This window comes from Lissotriton helveticus, chromosome 3_1 (genome assembly GCF_964261635.1).
Source record: "Lissotriton helveticus chromosome 3_1, aLisHel1.1, whole genome shotgun sequence".
Lineage (NCBI taxonomy): Eukaryota > Metazoa > Chordata > Amphibia > Caudata > Salamandridae > Lissotriton > Lissotriton helveticus.
This window is the reverse complement of record NC_136061.1, coordinates 1979927634-1979950224: the sequence shown is the minus strand read 5'-3', so window position 1 is coordinate 1979950224 and position 22591 is coordinate 1979927634. Positions and strand designations below refer to the sequence as shown.

General features: G+C 43.7%; 1 protein-coding gene across 3 annotated transcripts in view; it reads right to left on the bottom strand.

Moving 5' to 3' along the window:
* Positions 1-13458: 13458 nt before the first annotated feature.
* Positions 13459-22591, bottom strand: part of LINS1 (lines homolog 1) — a 216291-nt gene continuing 207158 nt past the window's right edge. For all 3 annotated transcript variants that reach the window (XM_078683108.1, XM_078683110.1, XM_078683109.1), the window contains exon 7: positions 13459-14584. In XM_078683108.1, coding sequence (XP_078539234.1) covers positions 13720-14584 — 865 coding nt within the window. In that variant the 3' untranslated portion in view covers positions 13459-13719. The remainder of the gene's footprint in view (positions 14585-22591) is intronic.

Genomic DNA, 22591 nt, shown 5'->3' with positions numbered 1-22591 from the left:
TATATTTTTCACCAACCTACTTTGGCCACCCCATGAACCTTTCAGAGGCCTAGGGTTAATCTTAATCTTTTTCTGTAATTTTTTACCCCCAAAAAGAAATGATCACTGAAGTTTTCCACAAAACTTCCGACAGGAAGTAGACCAAAATAAAGCTCCTTTTTGTGCCATTTACAGGCGGCCATTTTTGTTTTCCCCCGCTCTAGTTGTTTTTGCTTCAGCTATCTCCCATGGAGTGAAAGTCCATGGGTCGCACACTACTCCACCCACCAGCGGGTATACCCCAAGAGCATCTCGGTAAATGCAGTTCTTTAAAGCGTGTGCGCTTTTCGGAGATTTTGAAGTGTAAAAGCACAGTTGCAGCACCAACTCTGGACACCGGTGTTTCAGGATTATTTTCTTTCATCAGCAGAGTATAAGGCATTTTTCAGGGGTTTACTGTGCAGGCTGCCAAATATTATCGGGTCTGGTACCTCTCACGGCGCGTAGGTGCGTTATCCGAGCTCGTCAGCCCAATGGTTCGGAGGGAGCCATCTTTAAATGAAAGTCCATGGGTCGCACACTACTCCACCCGCCAGCGGGTATACCCCAAGAGCATCACGGTAAATGCAGTTCTTCAAAGCGTGTGCGCTTTTCGTAGATTTTAAAGTGTAAAAGCAAAGTTGCAGCACCAACTCTGGACACCGGTGTTTCAGGATTATTTTCCTTCATCAGCAGAGTAATAAGGCATTTTTCAGGGGTTTACTGTGCAGGCTGCCAAATATTATCGGGTCTGGTACCTCTCACGGCGCGTAGGTGCGTTATCCGAGCTCGTCAGCCCAATGGTTCGAGGGAGCCATCTTTAAATGAAAGTCCATGGGTCGCACACTACTCCACCCACCAGCGGGTATTCCCCAAGAGCATCACGGTAAATGCTGTTCTTCAAAGCGTGTGCGCTTTTCGTAGATTTTGAAGTGTAAAAGCAAAGTTGCAGCACCAACTCTGGACTCCGGTGTTTGAGGATTATTTTCCTTCATCGGCAGAGTATAGGCATTTTTCAGGGGTTTGCTGTGCAGGCTGCCAAATATTATCGGGTCTGGTACCTCTCACGGCGCGTAGGTGCGTTATCCCATGGTGTGCACCTCCCTTTATAAACCGGGCTCGTAAAAACCTCATTCAGTTCCCGGAGAGCCACAAGAAGGTAATCCCTGGTGATCGAGCGGCTGGCAGCATGTAAGACAAGGGCATGTCTTTAAAAAGCCCAAGAGACCTCGTCTAGCACGGAGAAAGGCAAATGCTACTTACCAGTATTCATCTGTTCTTGGCATGTAAGGCTGCTGACATTCATATCTTAGCATAGATCGCCGCCTAGTGTTGGGTCCGGATGTTTGCACCTTGTTGTCTTGGAAGTATCACGAGATAGGTGACTCCTTCCCTGGACTACAGTGCGCATGGGCATCTTCTCCATCTTCAGATTGTTTTTCGCCATTGTGGCAAAGATGGAGTATAGGAAAGTAAGAGATGACCATGTAAATGTATGTAAGGAAGATAACCATGCAGCTGTGACAGGCACCGGGGAGGAGGGTGGGTATATGAATGTCAGCAGCCCTACATGCCAAGAACAGATGCATACTGGTAAGTAGCATTTGGCTTTCAAGGCATGTGGGCTGCTGAATTCATATCTTAGCATAGACTGTATAGAGGTTTCTCCTCTAGCGGTGGTTGCCTGTATCGGCTGCAGTGGTTTGAAAAAGAGTTTTAAGGACAGCCTGGCCCACAGCAGCTTGTTGCTTAGCTTGCATGTCAACACAGTAGTGTTTGGTGAAAGTGTGTATGGTAGACCATGTAGCTGCCCTACATATGTCTTCTAAGGGAATATTTCCTAGGAAAGCCATGGATGCCCCCATTTTACGCGTTGAGTGTGCTTTGGGGGGAACTGTTAAAGTGCGCTTTGCCTTTTGATAGCATATTTGAATGCATTTAACTATCCATCTGGCTATTTCAGCTTTGGAAATGGACACATGTCTGTTTTGAAGATATGCTGATATAGCAGCAAGGTGTAGCCTTATGGATGAGTATGCTAGATTACATCTTTGAAGATGTAGCAGGTAACATATTAAATGTTGGATGGAGGCATCCAATGGATTGATTTGGTTATTATTACAATAAATAACAAATCTTTTCCATTTAGCTGCGTAGCATGCTCTGGTAGTGGGACGCCTTACTTCCTTGATAATGTTCATACAGTCTGGAGGCAAGTTAAGATATCCGAACTCTAAGACCTCAGGAGCCAGATCGCTAGGTTCATCTAATTGGGATCTGGGTGCCTGATTTCTCCATGGTTCTGTGTTAGCAGTTGTGGCGAGAGGCGCAGTCTTTGGTGAGGAACCACTGAGAGTTCTAGGAGCGTTGTGTACCATGGCTGTCTTGCCCATGTGGGAGCAACCAGAATCATTGTGAGTGACTATTGCCTTAGTTTGCGTGCCACTAATGGAATCATTGAGGTTGGTGGAAAAGCGTATGCAAATCTGCCTGACCAGTTCATCCATATCGCATTGCCTTGTGACAACGGGTGTGGTAACCTGGCGGCAAAGGATGGGCATTTTGAGTTTTCGTTTGTGGCAAACAGATCTAGGTCTGGATCTCCCCACTTTTGGAAGAATGGTTGGAGAACTTGAGGATGAATCTCCCATTCGTGTACTTGCTGACTGTGTCGGCTTAGTAGGTCTGCTATCTGGTTGTCTATCCCTGGGATGTGTTCTGCCAGGAGATAAATGTTTTGTGGAATTGCCCACTTCCATATGCTCTGTGCTAGGTGAGACAGTTGCAGAGAGTGTGTCCCCCCCCTGTTTTTGGAAGTAGTACATGGCTGTCATGTTGTCCGTCCGGATTAACACAGCCTTGTTGCGTAAGTATTTCTGAAAGGCTCTCTTTGCTAGGAATACTGCTAGTAACTCTAAGTGGTTTATATGTAGTGTCTTTTGTTTGACTGTCCAGAGACCTTGGACTGTATATTGAAGGAGATGGGCTCCCCAACCTGTCAGTGATGCGTCCGCTGTTAGTACTACCTGTGGAACCGGCTCTTGGAACAGTCGCCCCTTGGAAAGGTTTTGCGGGTTACACCACTGCAGAGAGCGGTAAATGCGACTGTCTATCAACACTAGGTCTTTTAGTTGTCCTTGAGCTTGGTTCCACTGGCGTGCTAGGCATTCCTGTAAGGGGCGCATTTGAAGCAGAGTATGAGGGACGATGAATATGCAGGAGGCAATCATGCCTACAAGCTGCATGAACACTCAAGCTGGTATGTTGGCTATCCTGGATGGATTTGAATATGCTTTTGCTACGGAAGTGTCTATTGTTGCTCCCAGATATTGCTGTAGGTGGGAGGGTTGCAGATGAGATTTTGGGTAATTTATTGAAAATCCAAGACTGTGCAGTAGCTGGATTGTCTGTGAGGTATGGCTGGCACACTGTGCGTATGAGTTGGCTTTTATGAGCCAATCATCGAGGTAGGGGAACACATGGATGTGTGCTGGTTCTACTGCTAGGCATTTTGTAAAAACTCTTGGTGCTGTAGTTACCCCGAAGGGGAGAACTTTGAATTGATAGTGCTGACCCTCTATTGTGAACCTGAGGTATCTCCGGTGAGCTGGATGTATGGGGAGGTGAAAGTATGCATCCTTGAGGTCTAATGTGGTGAGGAAGTCACCTTGCTGGAGTAGTGGGAGTACCTGTTGTAGAGTGATCATATGGAAATGATCTGAGAGTATGTATTAGTTCAAAGGTCTGAGGTCAAATATTGGTCTGAGTGAGCAGTCTTTTTTGGGAATGAGGAAGTATAGAGTATACCCCTATCCCTTGATGTTGTAATGGGACTGGCTCTATGGCACCTTTTTCTAGCATAGATAGCACCTCCTGTTGTAACAGCGTGATGTGTTCTTTGGACATTGGACGGTGTTTGGGTGGTATGTTGGGTGGAGTGAGTTCCAGGCAGTAACCATACTGGATAATTTGTCTCAACCACCTTTCTGTAGTGATAGCGTTCCAGACTGGTAGGAATTGTTTTATTCTGCCTCCGACTGGTGTTAAGTGGTCTGGAGGGAGTGTGAAAAAGTCACGGTTTGGTGGTGGTGGAGGCTCGGGTGTTATTATTACAACGTCCTCTGCCTTTGTTATTGTTCCCTCTATAACCTCCTCTATTGGAGCCTCTATTAAAGGTGCCTTGTGTAGTGCTTTTGAATGATGAAGAAGTTTGGGATGTGTTGCCTCTGCCTGAGGCTTGAAAGGAGGAGCGACGAAAAGAGCTCCTAGATTGTTGAAATTGAAGTGCACCCATGGACCTAGCGGTGTCAGTATCTTTTTTCATCTTTTCTAAGATGGTATCAACCGCAGGGCCAAATAAGAAATCCTGATTAATAGGTTGATTGAGTATGGTAGATTGCACCTCATTTTTAAATCCTGAAATGCGGAGCCAGGCATGCCGGCGAAGCAATACACTAGTGTTGACAGACCTAGCGGCTGTATCAGCTAGATCAAGGGCGCATTTTATGGATGCGTTAGTGATGAATTTCCCTTCCTGTATTAGGTCATTTGCTTTTGCTTTATAGGGTTCTGGTAGGTGTTGTAATAATCCCTCCAGTTGGTCATAGTGTGCTCAGTCATAGCGTGCTAGGAGAGCTTGGGTATTGGCAATCCTCCAGGTGTTTCCTGCCTGAGAGGCCACTCTTTTCCCTGATGCTTCTAAAATGTTTGGACTCCTTGTCAGGAGGGGGGGGGGGGGGCATCGCCTGTTTGTGAATTAGCTCTTTTCCTAGCATTAGATACAACTAGGGAGTCTAGTGGCAGCTGAGATCTGATATAAGAGGGGTCTGTAGGGGCCGGTTTGTATTTTTTCTCAATTCTTGGATTGAGGACACGCGCTCTGGCTGGGTCTTTAAAGATGTCTGGTGCGTGCTTTAGTACTCCTTTTAGCATAGGTAGTACATGTACACTCTACTCTGATGTTGGGAAGGTGTTAAATAGAAAGTCCTCCTCTATAGGGTCAGTGTGCATGTGTACGCCCTGATACTGAGCTGCTCTGTCCACCAGCTGGTTAAAAGCGACAGTGTTGTCAGTAGGAGATGGCTTTGTGGGGTATGGAGAGGGATCGTGTATGGGTTGTGTATAATCTGTGTCATCAGGATCATTATGGTCACTCCATGTGTCATCTGGGTTTCCTTGATCATCAGGCTCTATAAAATCATCCTGAGGATCTTCACCCATGTCTTCTTCCTCATCATAATCTGTAGGTGGAAGAGAATATGGAACATAAGGCATGTTAGGAGTGAAAGGAGGAGGTGTGAAAGGTCAGGAAGGGGATGTGCCAAAGTCCCTTTTCTTAGGAGGAACAGGAGAAGGAGCTTCAGTGTCAGGTCTTCTTTTGTTTTTATTGACTGATATATGTCCTGTATCAGGGTCTATATACAGTCTTTGTTGTTCTGGGTACACTGGATCTGAATGAAAAAGCTCTTCCTCTACAGTCCGTCGCTTCGGCGCCGAGGATTTTGGGTCGGTCGCCTGCTTGTCTTTATTCTTTGTTTTCGGGTCGAGTGTCTCTTTAGGCTGGACGTCTTTTGTATGACTGCCTTCATCGGCACGACGGCCTTCGTCGGCACGACGGCCTTCGTCGGCTCGACGGCCTTCTTCGGCTCGACGGCCTTCTTCGGCTCGACGGCAGTCTTTGGATTGACGACCTTCTTGGGGTCGGCGCCCTTTTCCGGATCGACGACCTTCTTGGTATCGACGGTCTTTTTCGGATCTGCGACCTTCTTAGGGTCGACGGCCTTCTTCGGATCGACAACCTCCCTGGTGTCGACGGGCGTTTTTGGGTCGACGGCCTTTTTATGGTTGACGACTTTCTTGGGTTGAGCATCTTTGCCCGATGCGGAGGCCACTTTGGGAACAGGTTTGCATGTTCCCGGTGTACCGGAAGGCTTGGGTGTGGTCTTCGGAGCCGAGCCAGAAGGTGGGGCTTCTGAAGTGGTGTTTCAGTAGCGGCTAAGGCTTCTAGGCGATGCTTTGACCGGAGCCTTGTGTGGTACTCACGGTTTGCCCCGGTGTGATCTGGTCATCGGAGTCCGACTGGTCCTCTATGGTGACTATTTCCAGATCTTTGGAGCCTTCCGTCTCTGGGAGTTCATGTTCGTCGTCGAAAATGTTTTCCGGTTCTGGTGCCTGCCGCGGCATCTCGTCGAGCAGCTCTTCGGTTGCGGATAGTTTTCTTTGACCGGAACAGAGCACAAGCTGGACAGTGCTCTTCGTTGTGCTCCGGAGATAGGCACCTGTTGCATACCTTATTGCTTGTCACTGTGTGGAAATTTGGATTCACACTCTGGGCATTTTTTAAACTGGGTCCTTTCCATTAGCAGGAGGCCCACGTGGCGTTGAAAAGGCCCAACGGCCCGCATCGACGACCGGATAGAAGTGGAAGCGTTATCGAGTCGAGGGATACCGAGCGGAAACAATACCGTCGAATGTAGAAGGTTTTGGCCTTAGACAGTTGGATAACATCCGAACCCAATGGCGGAAAAAAACAATCTGAAGATGGAGAAGATGTCCATGCGCACTGTAGTCCAGGGGAGGAGTCACCTATCTCGTAATACTTCGAAGACTCTTCCAAGACAACAAGGTGCAAACATCCGGACCCAACACTAGGCGGCGATCTATGCTAAGATATGAATTCAGCAGCCCACATGCCTCGAACATAACCACTCCGGTGTAAAAACTTGGCTTTTCCATCTATGTTCCTGTGTGAAGGCGCCTCATGGAGCGGTTACGTTAATATACGAATGTATGTATTTATAACAATCTTTAACGGCACGTCTCTCTGAGAGCATGAATATAAACCCCCCTTTTAAAACAGCACGTTATGGGAGCACTTATTTTAAAGAGAGCGAATGCACATACATGTTGAATAATTACCATCTTTGAAAACGCCCAGCATAAAAAGAGCGAGTGCACATCTGATATTTCAAAAAGTCTGGACAACTCGAAACAATTTTGGTTTCTCATGAGTATGAATGTATGAATGTTTAGCAACTAAGTATTTATTTAACCACCAAACTGGATGTATGAAAGTTCTGGGTGTATGAGAAACTGGGTACTAACACCACGAGGAATGTTTTAAAAGCCGATATATGAGTGAAGGTCATTGTAAAACACCCACATTAGGGTGAGACAAGAGAAAAATATATCACAGTGAAAAATAGCATTTTCCTTTCAACATGACGGTGATGTGAATATATAAGGGGATAAATGTTATAAGCCATTGTGTATCCACTATGTTTTTCCTTTCAGGTTGTTTTACAGGATATAATAGTGGATTATTGTTTCAACTGCCCTATTAGGGTACAAAGAAGAGTACTTGTGACCCGTAGGCATATGTGCATTTACAATATCACCCAGTGAGGTGAAACCGGGATCGTCCCGGTCCCGAGGAAGAAAGCCAAGGGGATGGCTTCTGAAACATGTCGACCTTGTAGAAAGTGACCCATTAAAGTACACCATCTACACCTCCCCATTTTTACTATTCTCAGCTAGGGAAGTTAATAAAGTGTATTCTTTCCACTAGCCAGGGAATTGTTTAAAATCATCACACATATTTCACGATCCCACGCACTACACATATACACCAATCACTAAATTAAGTGCTCCCGGGTCTACGTAGGTAGTAGCACACCCTGTCCCATAGAGGGGCGGGAAGACCCCAATGATGAAGCATGACACTGAATCAGGTTTCAGTGTGTGAGGGGTATTTTACAATTTTTTGAACATTGCCCTTCTTACAAATAAGAGAAGGTATTTTGTTTTTTTCAGACACCATCATTAAAAACACCCTAAGTAAGATTAAGCACACACTTATAAACATATATATGTTTATGTATATAATGGTGGAATCCCTTTATACATTGTTTTGACCTTTGGAAACTATAGACACAATCTGTCTGGGGGAGTAAAGATTGGCAAGTTCAGGGAACTGAGGCCTTAGTTAGAGCATGCTTCATACCATATCAAATGATTTTTCTGAACGAGACAGTGCAACAGACTTCCTGTCTTGGGCTAGCCAAAATTAAGGATTTGAACTTACTTCAGATTCCCGCACTTACACACTCTTAAGGGATGGCAAAATTACACACAACACAGTGAGGATACATTAGATGACCTGCTACACAATAGATTGTACAATTCATCTGACCCCAATTGGAAGGGATGGTTGGTTTGGCCTATCGAAACAAATGGGTGTCAGTCATGATTCAGGGATACCACTGAAGGGTTTAGTATCCACAGGTTCGACCTACGCTATGTACACTCATGAATTGTGACATCATACAGCATTGGGAAGTTCTGCCTAGAATGGCTATAGATCTCAACACTATCCCAGGTGAAACAACACTTATCCCTTCTCTCAGAAGACATGGATCTTAGGTCTTTTTTGTTAGGTCCCCAGAAGCCACGTCACAGGCGCTATTTGTATGCGATTTACAGTGAGCTGTGGAAAATCTCTCAACAGGAGGTTGCTGAGAGACTACTTGAGACTGATAGGATTAACCTAGAAAAAGATTTGGCAGTGGTCGAAAATGCTATGACCACACAGTCATCTCAAATGTATTCACTGGGCAACATTGTGTCTTCTGTAATAGATCTAATGGAACAGAATTTGTCTATTCTTCAACATGGGCAGTCACAATTGTGATCCATTCTATTATTGAACTGGACGCTACAATCCTTGCATTCTGGTCATGTGCCCATGCGTTACATCAACAGTACAACTTTGTTTTCCGCATATATATATATATATATATATATATATATATATACTGACAAAGACAGATGGTAATGGCACGCGCAGATGCAAAGTGTACAATGATGCAAATTGAAAAATTGGACCAATTAACTTTCACCGTGGCGGAGTCACATTCCACAGAATGGTTAATCCATAGCTTTATCACACTGCCTGTAACGATATTCCAATTTCAATACTGTTTGCAGTATCACCAGGTAGGCAGATATGAAGCGCTGGGAGACGGGTACATACAAGAGTACTGGGAATTACCGTAAAGATATAGATGTAGGAATGGGGACACTGACGTTTTTCTCAGCGGTTCAAACTGTGAAAGGGCCTTATGTGGTTCCCTAGTCTGCTAAGACATTTTGCTTCACGGAGCCTGTAATACTTCAGTTGCTAACTTGTGTCAGTTGAAAGGTTCCCCCAGCTGCCATAATTCATTCAGCGTTCAAATTGCTTTCGAATGGGAGCTATTTGATGTTGAATGATCAAGGCTGTTGTGGGATTGTACCAGGCATTGCATATCTAGTTACAGTAAATTCCAAGGTTACTTGCTATATGCAAGTATTTTTTCCACCAAACCACACAGTTAGGAAGGCAATGCTATGGCCTTCTTTGAAAGTTTCCTTTACGCAGTTTGACTCTCTGAGCAGATTAAAAGCTATGCTTTTGCAGAAGGATGGGGCCCTAACCTCAGCCCAAGAAACTTTTGATCTCCAGGTTGCACGATCTTCATCTGAGATGCAGGCGCTAGTCCGTACGAACTTCCCGCTCCATTTCGGGGAAATGGTTCATCGCATCTTTAACATGTCTGATATGAGGGGGATCGTGCACCTATTTAAAAGCATAGGTTTTGGACTATTAAGCACCTTTCAGACAATCTTTGGAGTTATTGCAGCATTTAAACACTCCGTATTGGGAAGCATTTTTGGAGGGCTTCCGCTGGTCCTACTACTTGTAGTGGGTATACTGGTTTTACGGCTCAGTTCCTCAAGAGATGAAAAAGGCACTTCAGGTGCGACGTTGACGTGACTGCATGGTAATCCATCTGGGCACAAATCGGCTTTGGGAGCGAAGCTAGCATTGGCTCCTATCCTTCAGACCAGTCTGGGTTGACTGCATATTGACTGTGCTTCGCTGCCTATTCTGCAGATACAAATGAATGTTGGACATATGTCTGACTCTTCCATTGGTTGCGCCACCGGACATGGACGTAATACTGGACCCCTTAAAGGCCCACGTGCTAGTGTCCTCAGCATAGTCCCATGTTGAAGACATCATTCTTAGATTCCCCCACTGGATGCTTCAGCTCCTGTCGGATCGGACAACGGCTCTACAACAGGTTAACAGGTATTGAGTGCTCCCTCAGCAGCTGCTGTGGGAACTGAAGATGATCACCTTTGCTCCATTGACCTGATACAAGAGGTGTTACAGGGACAGTTGTCTGCGGATGCAGGCGACAGTGATGTTGCACCTCCCACACAGGACAAAAACATTTGATTATCCATGTGATGGGAACAATTTGTCCGTTTCCAAAACAAGCCAAATTAGAATGCGTAAAACATTGTTTGGTTTTATTTTTTCTGCTCTTACAGAGCACTATGGCTTTTGATGTGCTCAGTTGATCTAACAGTATATTGACTATTTGGCAGACTTATAGAGCTATTTAAATTTTTATATCATTTGTACAATGATTTTAGATCATTTTAGACACTGACTTTACAATGTTTTTATGCTTTTTAAACAAGCATATGTTAGCATTAGCACCCTTATCGACCTTCGGATGAGTAGTGGGTTTTATGTACCCCAATCTAGGCCTAGGTAGCCACATGACCTTTTACCTAAATTTGTCCTACCTTGCTCTGCATAATGATTCTAGCACTGACCTTTTACCCACTTATGTGCTGAATAAATGTCTATCGGTTTCCTTGAAACTAGCCTCATTTGTTATGCATGAGAATTCTTAAAAAGTCACTGAACATGACATACATAACAGGATTAACATACTCTGTATAATAGTCATCTTCATCCCAAGGCGAAAGATCTACTTTGCATAACTGCAGGTATTGATTTAGGCTCATTTACATAACCGTACTCACAACATATCGCTTGTGTAAGGAACCCCGAGGCTATCCTATCTTTATGGTATGAAAGAACCTTACCAACACTAGATAGGCAGAGGAGAAGCTCCCACGCAGACACTAGACAATGAGGTCCCAGCCTGCAGAAGCTACAACGCGCAGTGGTCTGATATCCCTTGCGGTGTATCCAACTCGAGATTAAGACGGGGTCGTTCATTCTCTCCTATCAGGTAAAGGGGTTGGCTCTTTCCTAGGGGATTCTTTGTTTAACACCCACATACATTATAGGTTCACTTAGGTAGGGATTGCACCATAATAGTAAGTTTGATTACTATAATGTTTTTATGTCTGCATATATTTACTGTTTTAGCACCATGGTCGAATTCTAGCTTTTATTTACTCTCTTGGTGCTTGCAATCCTATACATTTGCTTCTGTCTAATGACTGCCGCAGCACATATGCTTTGTACTAGAATGACATTGGTTCAAGAAATGCTCATTGAAAATGCCCCAGTCGTTTATCCTTTGTATCTCTCTTGGACTAGGGGAGTACGATTGAGTGAGCAAAAAGTACTGTACTTTTTCTACGATCCCTAAAAGATCAAGGGTTGTCCTGTTCGATAGTTGCCAGAAACTATTCGCTTCTTGGTAAGGTTAGGGGGCTTATGGTGGCACTGTGAGCTAGCTGGTCTAAAGGCTTCCATGTATTTTTAGGAACTACAACAGTTGTAAGTTGCTTCAAATAAGGTGGATGTGCTACTCAACAAACACTATTGTCAAGGCAATGGCCATTTTAACACCATTTACTACTTTTTAAAGTTACCGGGGATTCCCAGTCTAACAACATGTGATATATGAAAGATCCAGTTCTGGAAAAGCTCAGCTAATCTTGAACTGTTCATACGTGGTTATTATTAATATTATGTTTTGCTTTCAAAATACAGTTGTTTCGTACCATTCCCTCATCCGCTAAAATAATGCCCTTTTTAATGGATGGCGGTTATAATTTGCAAGAAGTGAATTCTGTATCAGTAAAACAGGTCACATTTTATGGCAAAATGTCATTTTTCATAGACCGCTCAAATAAGGGATACAATAGTTTAGGAGGACTCTGAGGCAGCGGAGGTTAATGATATGTTGGAATATGAGATGCATTATCACCACACTGTTGAATACATTACTGCAGTTCCTTTGGGTCAGGCAAATTGAATTTCACAGTTATCTGATTACTTGGCTTTAAGTCAAGGTATGACCAAAGGGAGACTGAGGCACAGACCAATGTATTTGTTCAGAAAATTGTCTGTTCAGGCACATCTGTAAAGCTGCGTAACATAATTGTGTACATCTAAGATCAAGACAAAAAAAAAATCCATGCATGGACCAGCACTCATAGAATGGGACACAAGTTTAGATTTACGAAAGGAACAGGAATAAGCTATATGTGTAAAGCTACTTGGTCAGAATAACAATGAAATAGAGTCCAGCCAAGCACCTACTCACTGCCATTCTCTTCCTTCTGTAAAACAAACCCGACTTGTATTCTCACTTTCAGCAAATAAAAAAATAAAAAAGAAGCAGATTCAATATCACTAATAATAAATAAATCATTCAAAATAAACACACAACTGCAAAAGTGCCATTCATGTAGCTAGATGTGGGTCTGGCATCAGAAGCTATCTTGAGGTTTCCCAATATTATAAAGTTTTCCCCACATCTTTACAGAACCTTCAACCCATTTATCGATGAAAAAAGGTTGGAAAGTGCTATAGATGGCCTTCTTTTAGCAGCTAACATCCTGTTTTACGTGACACATGTGGTTTAAGGGTGGAAAGGTCATAATCTCTTTTTTTCTTGATTTCTTTTTTGATTTCTTTGCTATTTCTAACTATACCAGATCTGTCAAAGCAACGTGTGGCAAGGATGACGCAAATGGCAATACCAGACAGCACAACTGCTGCAGAAAAAGAGAATTTCCTTATGGAACTTTTTTATGCCGATTATGTGGAGATGCCGACTGGAAGGCACAGAGGTCACATGTGCCATGACTAATCCACAGAAGAGGCGTAGATTAGAAGCACTGGCAAAAAAGGTGCAAATGCAAGCACTGGAATCTTTCTACCAGGCAGTGGACTGATATGTAAATGTTAGCTATTACAGCCACTGTCTGACCAGGTCTCTGCACTTTTACAAGGCCTGTACCTCTAGGATTAATTTGCCATCCCTATATTCTTGTTTCATGTGGACCCTGAAGTGATCCATTAATAAACAGCCCAGATTATAACGTAGTTTCATGTGCATCACCAATTTTGAGCTCCTCCACCACTACTGCTGACAAGCGGGTAAAGTCATTGGTAATTAAAAGACATTAACAGATGATGGAAAGCAATGTGAAGAGCTGCTACAGTGTTGTTTACCGTAGGGCTAGTGTGCTTCCTGTAAAGCACTATCTAGGAAAGTATTCATATTGACTTTCTCACAATGAGATGCCATGGCTGGATGCACCTAAACAATGAAGTGCCCTCTTGCCCACATATAAGGCATGCATGCAGATAGTGCAAATAACGTGACAAAGTGTGTATTACTGCTGGCCATGTGGCAAAGAAGGACTTTAGTTATCTAGGCTTTCAAACTAGCACCAATGATTATTAAGAGCACCAATGTAATTTTACACACATTTTTGCTTCTTTACACTCCAGAGCTATTGCAAGACGTGAGCGGCAGACATGGTGAGGGTACTTACACTGGTTTAAGGAGAAAAAGTATAAGACTTTCCTAACCACTTCCCCAGCAGCCGTATATGTTATTGTAAGTTGGCAAGTATAGGCTAAGATGTTGACTGCTACTTAAAGTGCTTTACAGACAATTTGTGCTCCTGTAGTGTTTCAATATGCATCAAGAGCTTCAGGAGGGCAGATGGATTGTACGGGAAGAGGTTTCTTCTCTTTAACCGAGATATTGCTGCCTGTAGCTCCGCCAGGCACTGGGTAGACTTGAGCAAGGTGCTCTCCAAAGTGGCAGGAGCCACATCCTTATGTACCGATGTTGTGCTAGAATCCTTTGAATTGACCGATGTTGATTTCAGGTCCAATCTATCTAGTTCTGCACCCAAGTCGTTGCAAATACCTGCTGAACTTTGATGCCCTATACAGTTCTGCTGAGGGTCCGAAGCAGTGTCTTCTTCTGAATCATCTGAGCTGTCATAATCAACAAGGCCTCGAAGAGTTCCCAGACCACAGAGGTGATCAGTCCTAGTGGAAGAACTTGATTTGCATGGTAATGTCTGCTGAGCAACATCAGATGTCCCTAGCATTTCAAAGCGACCTTGTGCTGAAAGGAAGCAGGCTTTCTCTGTGCTGTCGAGGCCATTAAACACCCCCAGACCCACCTGGCTGCTGACACTGTCCTGTTGAATGGAAGTAACCACCTCACTAACAGTAGCACATTCTTTGGATGTGAAAGTATCAATAAAATCGCAAACTTGGCAGAACTCTGTCCAGTCTTCCCTGAGGAACTTCAAATATCTGACAATGTACTCAAGGAAGCAGGTTTCCGAGGATATGAGGAAGTCCAGGAGAACTGTTGCATCAAAACCAACATTTTTCAACAGGTATAAGAAGATGCAGTGAGGGTTGCAGCCAGCATCATGAGTCCAATTTGGAAACACCTCGCCAATGTCTAGTGTATTAATGGATCGACGCCATATTCTGCAACAAAAATAAATTACATAATAAACAAAATGTCCTTTCTAACGTACAACTGCATTTATAAGAAGTCACTAGTTCATCAGTTAACACATCTATATAGAAATGTATACAAAGTAAAATATGTAATGATGAAATTTGGAAAATTCTGTTGCCATGCACACTGAATTAATACATTATTAATGCTGTTATAACATATTTAGGTCAAAAGTGTGAAATAGTATGGCACATTTTATGATGAAAAACGAAGATTTCCAAGCGGAGGAATACTTAGGGGCTCAAGTGTCCAGAAAATGCTTGAACATTTACATTGTTTATCTCCAGCTCCTTCCTGGACTAACCACTACTCACCCAACAATCATCATTTGTCTAGGCATGTAAGGTCTATCTGTACCAAAACTACTTTCATTCCTCGCTCACCACTTGGATAATAATGAAGACTACAATACACACTAGGAAGATGAACTTCTGTCCTCTACTATGCTTCCATGTTACTCCTTCCCACACGGTGGATATCACAACTTTCCATCGATACCCTATCCAACCATAACAGATCCACCTACACTACAAACTTGGTGACTAATACACAACTCCTCATTCTAGTGTCTTGCTTTACCCACCTTGAAAAACATATGTCATGAAAATGCACCATATTAGTGACATTCCATTCACCCATTACTTCAAAAACATGGATGCAAGGTTCATCCTAGGGAATAAACCCTTCAACCCAGTGCAAGATACTAGATTGCAGCTTTCATGATCATTATTATGGTACACTGTCCCTTTGCTAAGAGAAAACCTTGATCTAACAATAATGCTCCCTACCTTCCCCTGCATGTAAATGGTGATCTTAACATGGACTTAATCCTTGTGATGCATGAACTCCCCATTCTGCACTCTACCATGGGTCTCACACCCACTTCCTTCTTCAACACCATTACAGAAACTCTCTCTCTTCCGTCACAGCAGTTATCACCTCTAAGACCCACGAGGGTGTGGAATTCATATTGCTGATGCTTGTGGGAGATTGTGACAGCATGTCATCATGTTCACTGTACAAGTAAACTCTTTGACTTTCTCCCTTACCTTCCTGCAGCACAAACTCTCAATGTGGTAAGGGCAAAGAAGAGCCATTACCTTTAGAAGTAAGACTTTAAAGTATGAAAATGTGCAAGGCTTTCAAAATCCTATATGCAATTCATTAATACAACAGCTTTGATATTAATGTGAATGCTGCAAGAAATATAGTGAGCTCCAAGCTCGCTCAACATGTAGTACTGATACAGTGATTTCAAATGAAAAATGTGTTATGCATTTCCAAACCGTAACAATTTGTGGCTGTGTTAATGTTCCTAAAATGTTCTTTGATTAAATACATAGATACACACAGTCCTTCTGGAAATACAGTCCTAGGGCCTGATTTAGAGCTTGTTGGATGGGTTACTCCGCCACAACGGTGACAGACATCCCGTCCGCCGAAATAGAAATCCCATTGGATATAATGGGATTTTACATTTCGGAAGATGGGATATCCGTCATCGTTAGCCTGCTTCAGTTCTAATATTGCAATTGTCTCTGCATCTCGGTCTAGAAAAACTGAAGCAGGCAGAGCTGTTATAAAATTAAAAGAAGTCTTTCCGTGCGGGTTTAGTCATCTGCCCAGAGATGAAACCCCATGCTTGCTCTCAATAAAATTCGAAAATAATTGTTAAACTGACGTGGTGCTGCTTTTACAGTTTTGCCAGAGCCAGGATAGTTTGCGTAGTAGCGCTACACGTAGCTACGCGAAGTGCACTGCGAGCTATGCGAACTGCATAGTGCACTGTGCAAAATGCTGTTCGCACTGATAGCACAGTTCCGGATGCTTGTCCACACTGTGCAATCAGTGCAAACCGCATCTTGCAAGTGGTCGTTTTCTGACACTCGAGTAGATTTCTACTTGGGCGGCAGCTTTCTCAACGAGGACTGGTAGTTTCTCATCGCGAGCGGTCGCGAGCATACACAACCACTCGCAATGAGAAACCTGACCTCCCCGCGTTGAGAATCTCGCCAGGAGGTTTATTCTCCACGCTCGCGATCGGCAACTTAATGTTGAACGAGGAAAAAGTCTCACCGGGATGTCATTTTGCTCGCTTGCCAACGTTGAGGGCCGCGAGCAAGCAAAAAATGACCGCTATCCTACGTGTTTTTGCCCTGAGCTACGTGCAAGTCGCGTAGTGCGAAGTAGGACAAACTTCGCAAGCGTTGCATAGTGCTTCGCCCAGGGTTACCCTTTATCATTATCCATCTAGCAAAGATGATAGATTAAATTCACAGGAGCCCATCCAGTTCTCTGAAAACCTCAAGTATCAGTTTGTAAAAATACACCTTGCCAAACAATATTTCCACAGGAATGCAAACAAGATCCCAGTGAAGGCTTAATTTGTGCCAGAAACTCCTACGAACATGAAGATAATTTGACTCCAACATAAAAGAGTAGTTATGATTTGCTTTTTAAATAGATGTGTCCCAAAAATAGTGGCAACTTGAAAAATATCACAAATGGTGCAAACAGGTCTGCTAACCAATTGAACCTTCCATTTCTCTAAAACATAATTAAATTAATTATTTCTCTTTGATACAGTTCAATGAACTGTGTTTATTGCATGCCAACATTTGAAAGAGGCAATACCAGCAACGTCATCTTAATATTTTGATGAAACCATGTAGAACTAATTCACATGTAAAATATAAATACGTAGTTATTGATAGAGCACTTGGTAAATTGTTACAATTTTTACAAAAAGGGAACCCAGGCACACAAATAACAGGTTTCCCCAAGATTACATAATATGGAAAGGGTCAGACTGTAAAATACCTTCTTGCTAAACAGTATAATCTGGAATGGTTTACAGTAATATTTTGTGAAATCCGCTGAATGCGCCAAGACCCTTCGTCAAATACCAAGGGAAGAAAAAAAAGCCATGGTATATACTTAGAGCACAGGTACACCCAAAACCCTGCTGTAGATAACTCTGGAGTGCTGGCATATTTAGAAAGATAGCGTAAACTGACTTTTGTTAAATTCGAAGTCATGATATAATATTAAGGGTGGGTGATAAATTCTGCTCCGCCAGCAGAGTTTTGGCCACTCCATTTTATGCATGCAACGCTGAGTTCCGGCCATATTCCGCCAAACGCGGCATGACCGAGTTTGGTCTTGCACATGGCTCGTCAACAGTGGGTTGGCGAGTGCAAACGAGATTTGGCAGCCCAACTGTGATGCATTGTACCGACTTTCGCTGAACAAGGTAACGCAGAGTAGTTCTAGATCGCGGAATCGACCCAAAAACCTTTATGACGGCTTCAAGCCCCATATTGAACCACCGTACAGAGTGAATTGCATTTTCTGTTTCACCTTCAAAGGACGCACAACCTGTGCACTGCTTGGATTTATTTGCACATTCCCTGGTACACATTTGTTCCTGGAACCCGCATTGGCTTTTGGAGTTTCCATTTGTAACGCTATTTAGTGAGCTCCAAACATAGTTTGGGTGATCTTTGGTCCCACTTTGTCCTGAGGAAGCCATATTGAGAGGCCGAAAAACGGTGACTTTCACTACCTAGGACCAACATTGTTTATCCAAAAGAAAATAAATAATTCATTCGGTGTAGACCTTAGAACTAATATTGTATCCAAATAATATTGAGAAACACAATTATTGGGCTACTGTGAATTGCTAGTTGGTTCCTACAGACGGTCTATTAAATTTGGCCCAAAGAAGAGCTTGTCCGTCATTTGCGGATACTCACTTCACCTACTTTTTCCTTTACTTTCGTCTTTATTACCATTGGTTGTTATTTTGAATTGATTGTTTGTAACATAAATGCATGCATTGTGACTCACTATTTGACCATTAGAAATGTGACTTCATCAAGTAAATAATTTTGAAGAATGACATCTTGCTGTTTCCTTGATTTTGCAGAGCAAAGCCTTTACAATTCACATTTATTTATTTCAGACGCAGTTTTCTCTGAACACAAAATAACCACAGCAGGCGAGCTATTCCACCAGAGACCACAAAGGAAAAATTGGGTCGTTTTTTAATTCAGTTTATCCTTCCTGCTAGAGCTATTCTTTTTCAAAAGAACTGCGATTCTTGGTCGCTAGGAGGGCACCTGGTGAGATTTCAGCAACGTGAGTGATCACGAAAGTTCGCAGTCAGAAAGCTGCTGCTCGAGTAGAAAATCTACTCAAGCTGGAGCAAAAACAACCCGAGAAGCATCACGCTCCGCCAACGCTTGTGATGATTTTTCAGCACGGAACAAGCTCCCAGCGCTAGAAATCCGCACGATAGATGTTAGGTCGCTGGTAGCAGCTTTCTGACCGGTTCGAGTGGCCATGAACACGAGCAAGCAGGAAGGATTATTCGCTGCCTCCTACACCTCAACTGACCAACTAAACAACATGGTTTAAACCGAGGCATCTGATCGAGGGGAGAGAGGAAAGAGGAAAAAAGATACGCCGACCAACAGTTAATTATCGGCAAACCAAGGGAAAAAAAAATGCAAGCGGCGACAACTAAGAAGGAAGCAGTTTGTCCTGAGAAGAGAACCGCATTAAGACCACAGCTTTCACTCGTCGCATCCTTTATTGGCTTAGCGGTATTGCGGCTTTTGAGCAGCGCTCTCCTACCTGTGACAGCTGATCAACGCGAAGACACGGTGAACGGCACCCTGACCTCAATGGCGCCGAAGAACGCCGCCGCTTCCGCGGCGAAAACCTGAGCCGCTAAACAGGCTCTCCGGGACCGTGAAATCATGCACAAACGCGGTGATCCTATGACGGGCTTGGTTGGGGGGGTCTGAGGAATTGACACCCACACCAACATCAAAACCGGCGAAGAAACTCGGCATGCCCGGCACCCTCCGTAGTCGAAATGCTACGACGAGCCCCTGCCACAGTCACAAAGTCCTCAACAGCGCCACACGCTGGTTTACCAGCGGTACTACCCAAGGACAAAAATCTCCAAACAGAACTGTCTTCAACGGAGCAAACAGAAGCTGCAACCGAAGGGGGAACCTCAGACATCTCGCCTGGGTTTGAAACAGTACTGTTGGTCAACCAAGGATCAGAAGCTGCGCAGGAGTACAGCTACTATACCGCCAGAGACACCACGGGAGAAAGATATGCCAAGAGGGGAATCTGGGGGCACGAACCACTGCGCAGACTCATGTGTAACTATAGTACTCCGCCCTAGTACCCCGGTAATCCCTGAACCCCCGCATACATCACTATCGAGCGATCAACTAATCACGACTGTCCCCCTCGCCATTCATGCATTAACAGAAATTGAACCATCCATCACTCTACCTCCACAATTGCCAACAGATGCTAGCGTGGGGAGTGGAGACGCTAGTGTTGATTTTAGAGTGGACATAAATACAGGTATGACCCACGAGAATATGGTGCGCTCAGAGTCTCAGAGACACCCAGACACAGAAAACAACGCAGAGTCAGAAATAGAATCTCAAAAGAGCCCCCTTAACAGCCTGATAGAGGGAGCTGTAAATGAAGCTGACGGGGTCAAAGAAACGGCTGAGACTGATAAAGACATCACAGACCCCACTGATTTCTATTCATTCTCGGAAGACGCTAACTGGTCTGGGGACTCTGAGGAAGAACTTGATGAGCTGGACGATGATGGCGCGGAATCTACTACTAGCACAGAAAGTGAACAAGATCTACGCACTAAGGGATCACGGACTGGACGAAAAACAGTCTTAAAGAAAAAAATGGCCCTCACGGGGCTAATGATCTGGCATGGGACTATTACCCAACACTACAGGTACATAACCAGTCACTTCTACCCCATCCATCTCAAATAACCCCCTCTCAGGCAGCGTCTCCAAACCTGCCTGACTCCGAACCAGAACAATCCGGGGCAACACTAACTCAAGTCATGGACACTGTCCTTCAGGCTATAGCATCGCACCGAGAAGAGACTTCCAAAGACAGTCGTAAAGCACGGGCAGCTCTGCATAAAGTTCAAGGAGTTGTACGTAAACTAACAAAAACTGTGGGCACCTTTAACAAACGGTTAAATGAGATGGAAATACATATAGTTTCTAACGAAACAGAGGCCACTGTGGTTCAAGAACAAGTTGAATCTCACGAGGCTGAGCTTCAAGACGTGCGGTGGAAACTGGAGGACTGTGAAAATCGGCTAAGCCAAAACAACCTACGCGTCCTTGGTGTCCCCGAAAAAAGCGAAGGGGAGGACTGTCGCTCATATATTGTTCAACTTTTTCGAGATACCCTCCCTGAACTTACCAGCTGGGACTTCAACCTGGAGGTACAACGGGCCCACAGAGTACTTTTAACACTAAAATCTCCTTTAAAATCGGGGGGTATCCTAGAGCAATTCTAGTATATTTTGGCAATTTCCTACTCCGACAAGCCATCTCGGATAAAGCCAGACCCGACTCACGCCGTAGTAGAGACTCAACTATCTACTTTGTACGACCTGACTTCTGCCACGTAACTGTGGAAAGGAGATGGCGCCTCAGACAGTTGATCAAGCCCTTCTTAGAGAAGAAGGCAGTGGTTTATCTCAACAATCCAGCCAAGTTGAAAGTAGTAATTGGGGGGCAAACAAGGTTTTTTACCTCCGAGATTAAGGCGAAGGAGTACTTAGAAAGCCTGAAGTAGCCATAATCTAATGCATCTCTACAATTGATTATAATTGTAACCACATGTAATCAGACACAGCCGAATATGACGTTTAGACAATCAATCCTTTTTGATTCTCTTCTTCTGTTTTCCTCATTCCCTCCTTAATCTTCTCATTCCTGCACCCTCTTACTTTTAAATTGGTGTATGGTCACTCTGTTTCGGTCAGGCAGCGCTAGTCCATCAATACAGACTCACTGAGTCTAATTGCCTTTTTTTGGGTTGTAAGGGGGAGGGCTTTTCTGGGAGGGTGGGTGGTGGGGGGTGGGCACAGCATAAAATGAAAAAAAAAGAGCAAACTAGAATATACAACAAACATAATAAAGATACCTACAGTCAAGGAAATAACTATGGCACAATATGTGACAAAAATATAAGGACAATATGAACATTATATAGAACAAATAAAACCTAGCATGTTTATGGAATTGAGAAAGCTAGCAACATGGCTCAGTACTTAATATCGTTGGATTAACCAAATGAATTATGGGTAAACTGAAACTCTGCTGTTGGAACGTGGCGGGTCTTAATGATAAGGGGAAGAGGGCACAGCTATATCAACTAATGCATCAAGCTTCATGTGACATCCTCTGCCTGCAGGAGACCCATATACCGATAGGAGAAATTGAGATACTAAAAATACCTGGGTTCAACATCCTAGAAACCACAACACAGACCTCTAAGACCAGAGGTGTCACTATTCTTGCAAGAACTTTTTTGGGCAAACCTTTGCGGAAATTAGCTGACCCCCATGGTAGGTGGGCTATAGTACAACTTAATCTTGGCACTACCATCTGCTCAATTTATGGTTCAAATCTGGAAGATCCAGCTTTATTTTATGACCTAGAACTTGAACTCTCATCTTGGACAGGGCCTCTGGTTGTCATAAAAAAAAATAAAAAAAAAAAATAAAAGAAATCCGCACGATATGCCTAATTCCATCCGTTCGTGAAACTGCAGAATCCCGTGGAGTTTTCATGCAACTCTACGGAGTAAAACTCCGTGAGTTCTGCCCACTACTACATAATATGAGCCCTGGCAAATTTGGAGCATAGTACAAGTCCTCTGGTTTAATAAAAACATTGACACTGCACATGGAGAAAAATTAGACAAGCAAATTGCTGTGGCAACTCGTCTCATGGACAAACAGATTTTATATTATTGGGAACGTTGCTCGATATTCTTTACAACAAGAACACCCCCCTCCGACTTGGAGGAGTGCATTAACAAATGAACACCATGAATTGCAGTTACAAGATTTCCGAGTGCATTAGTGAAGTGCTACACAGTAATTTGAC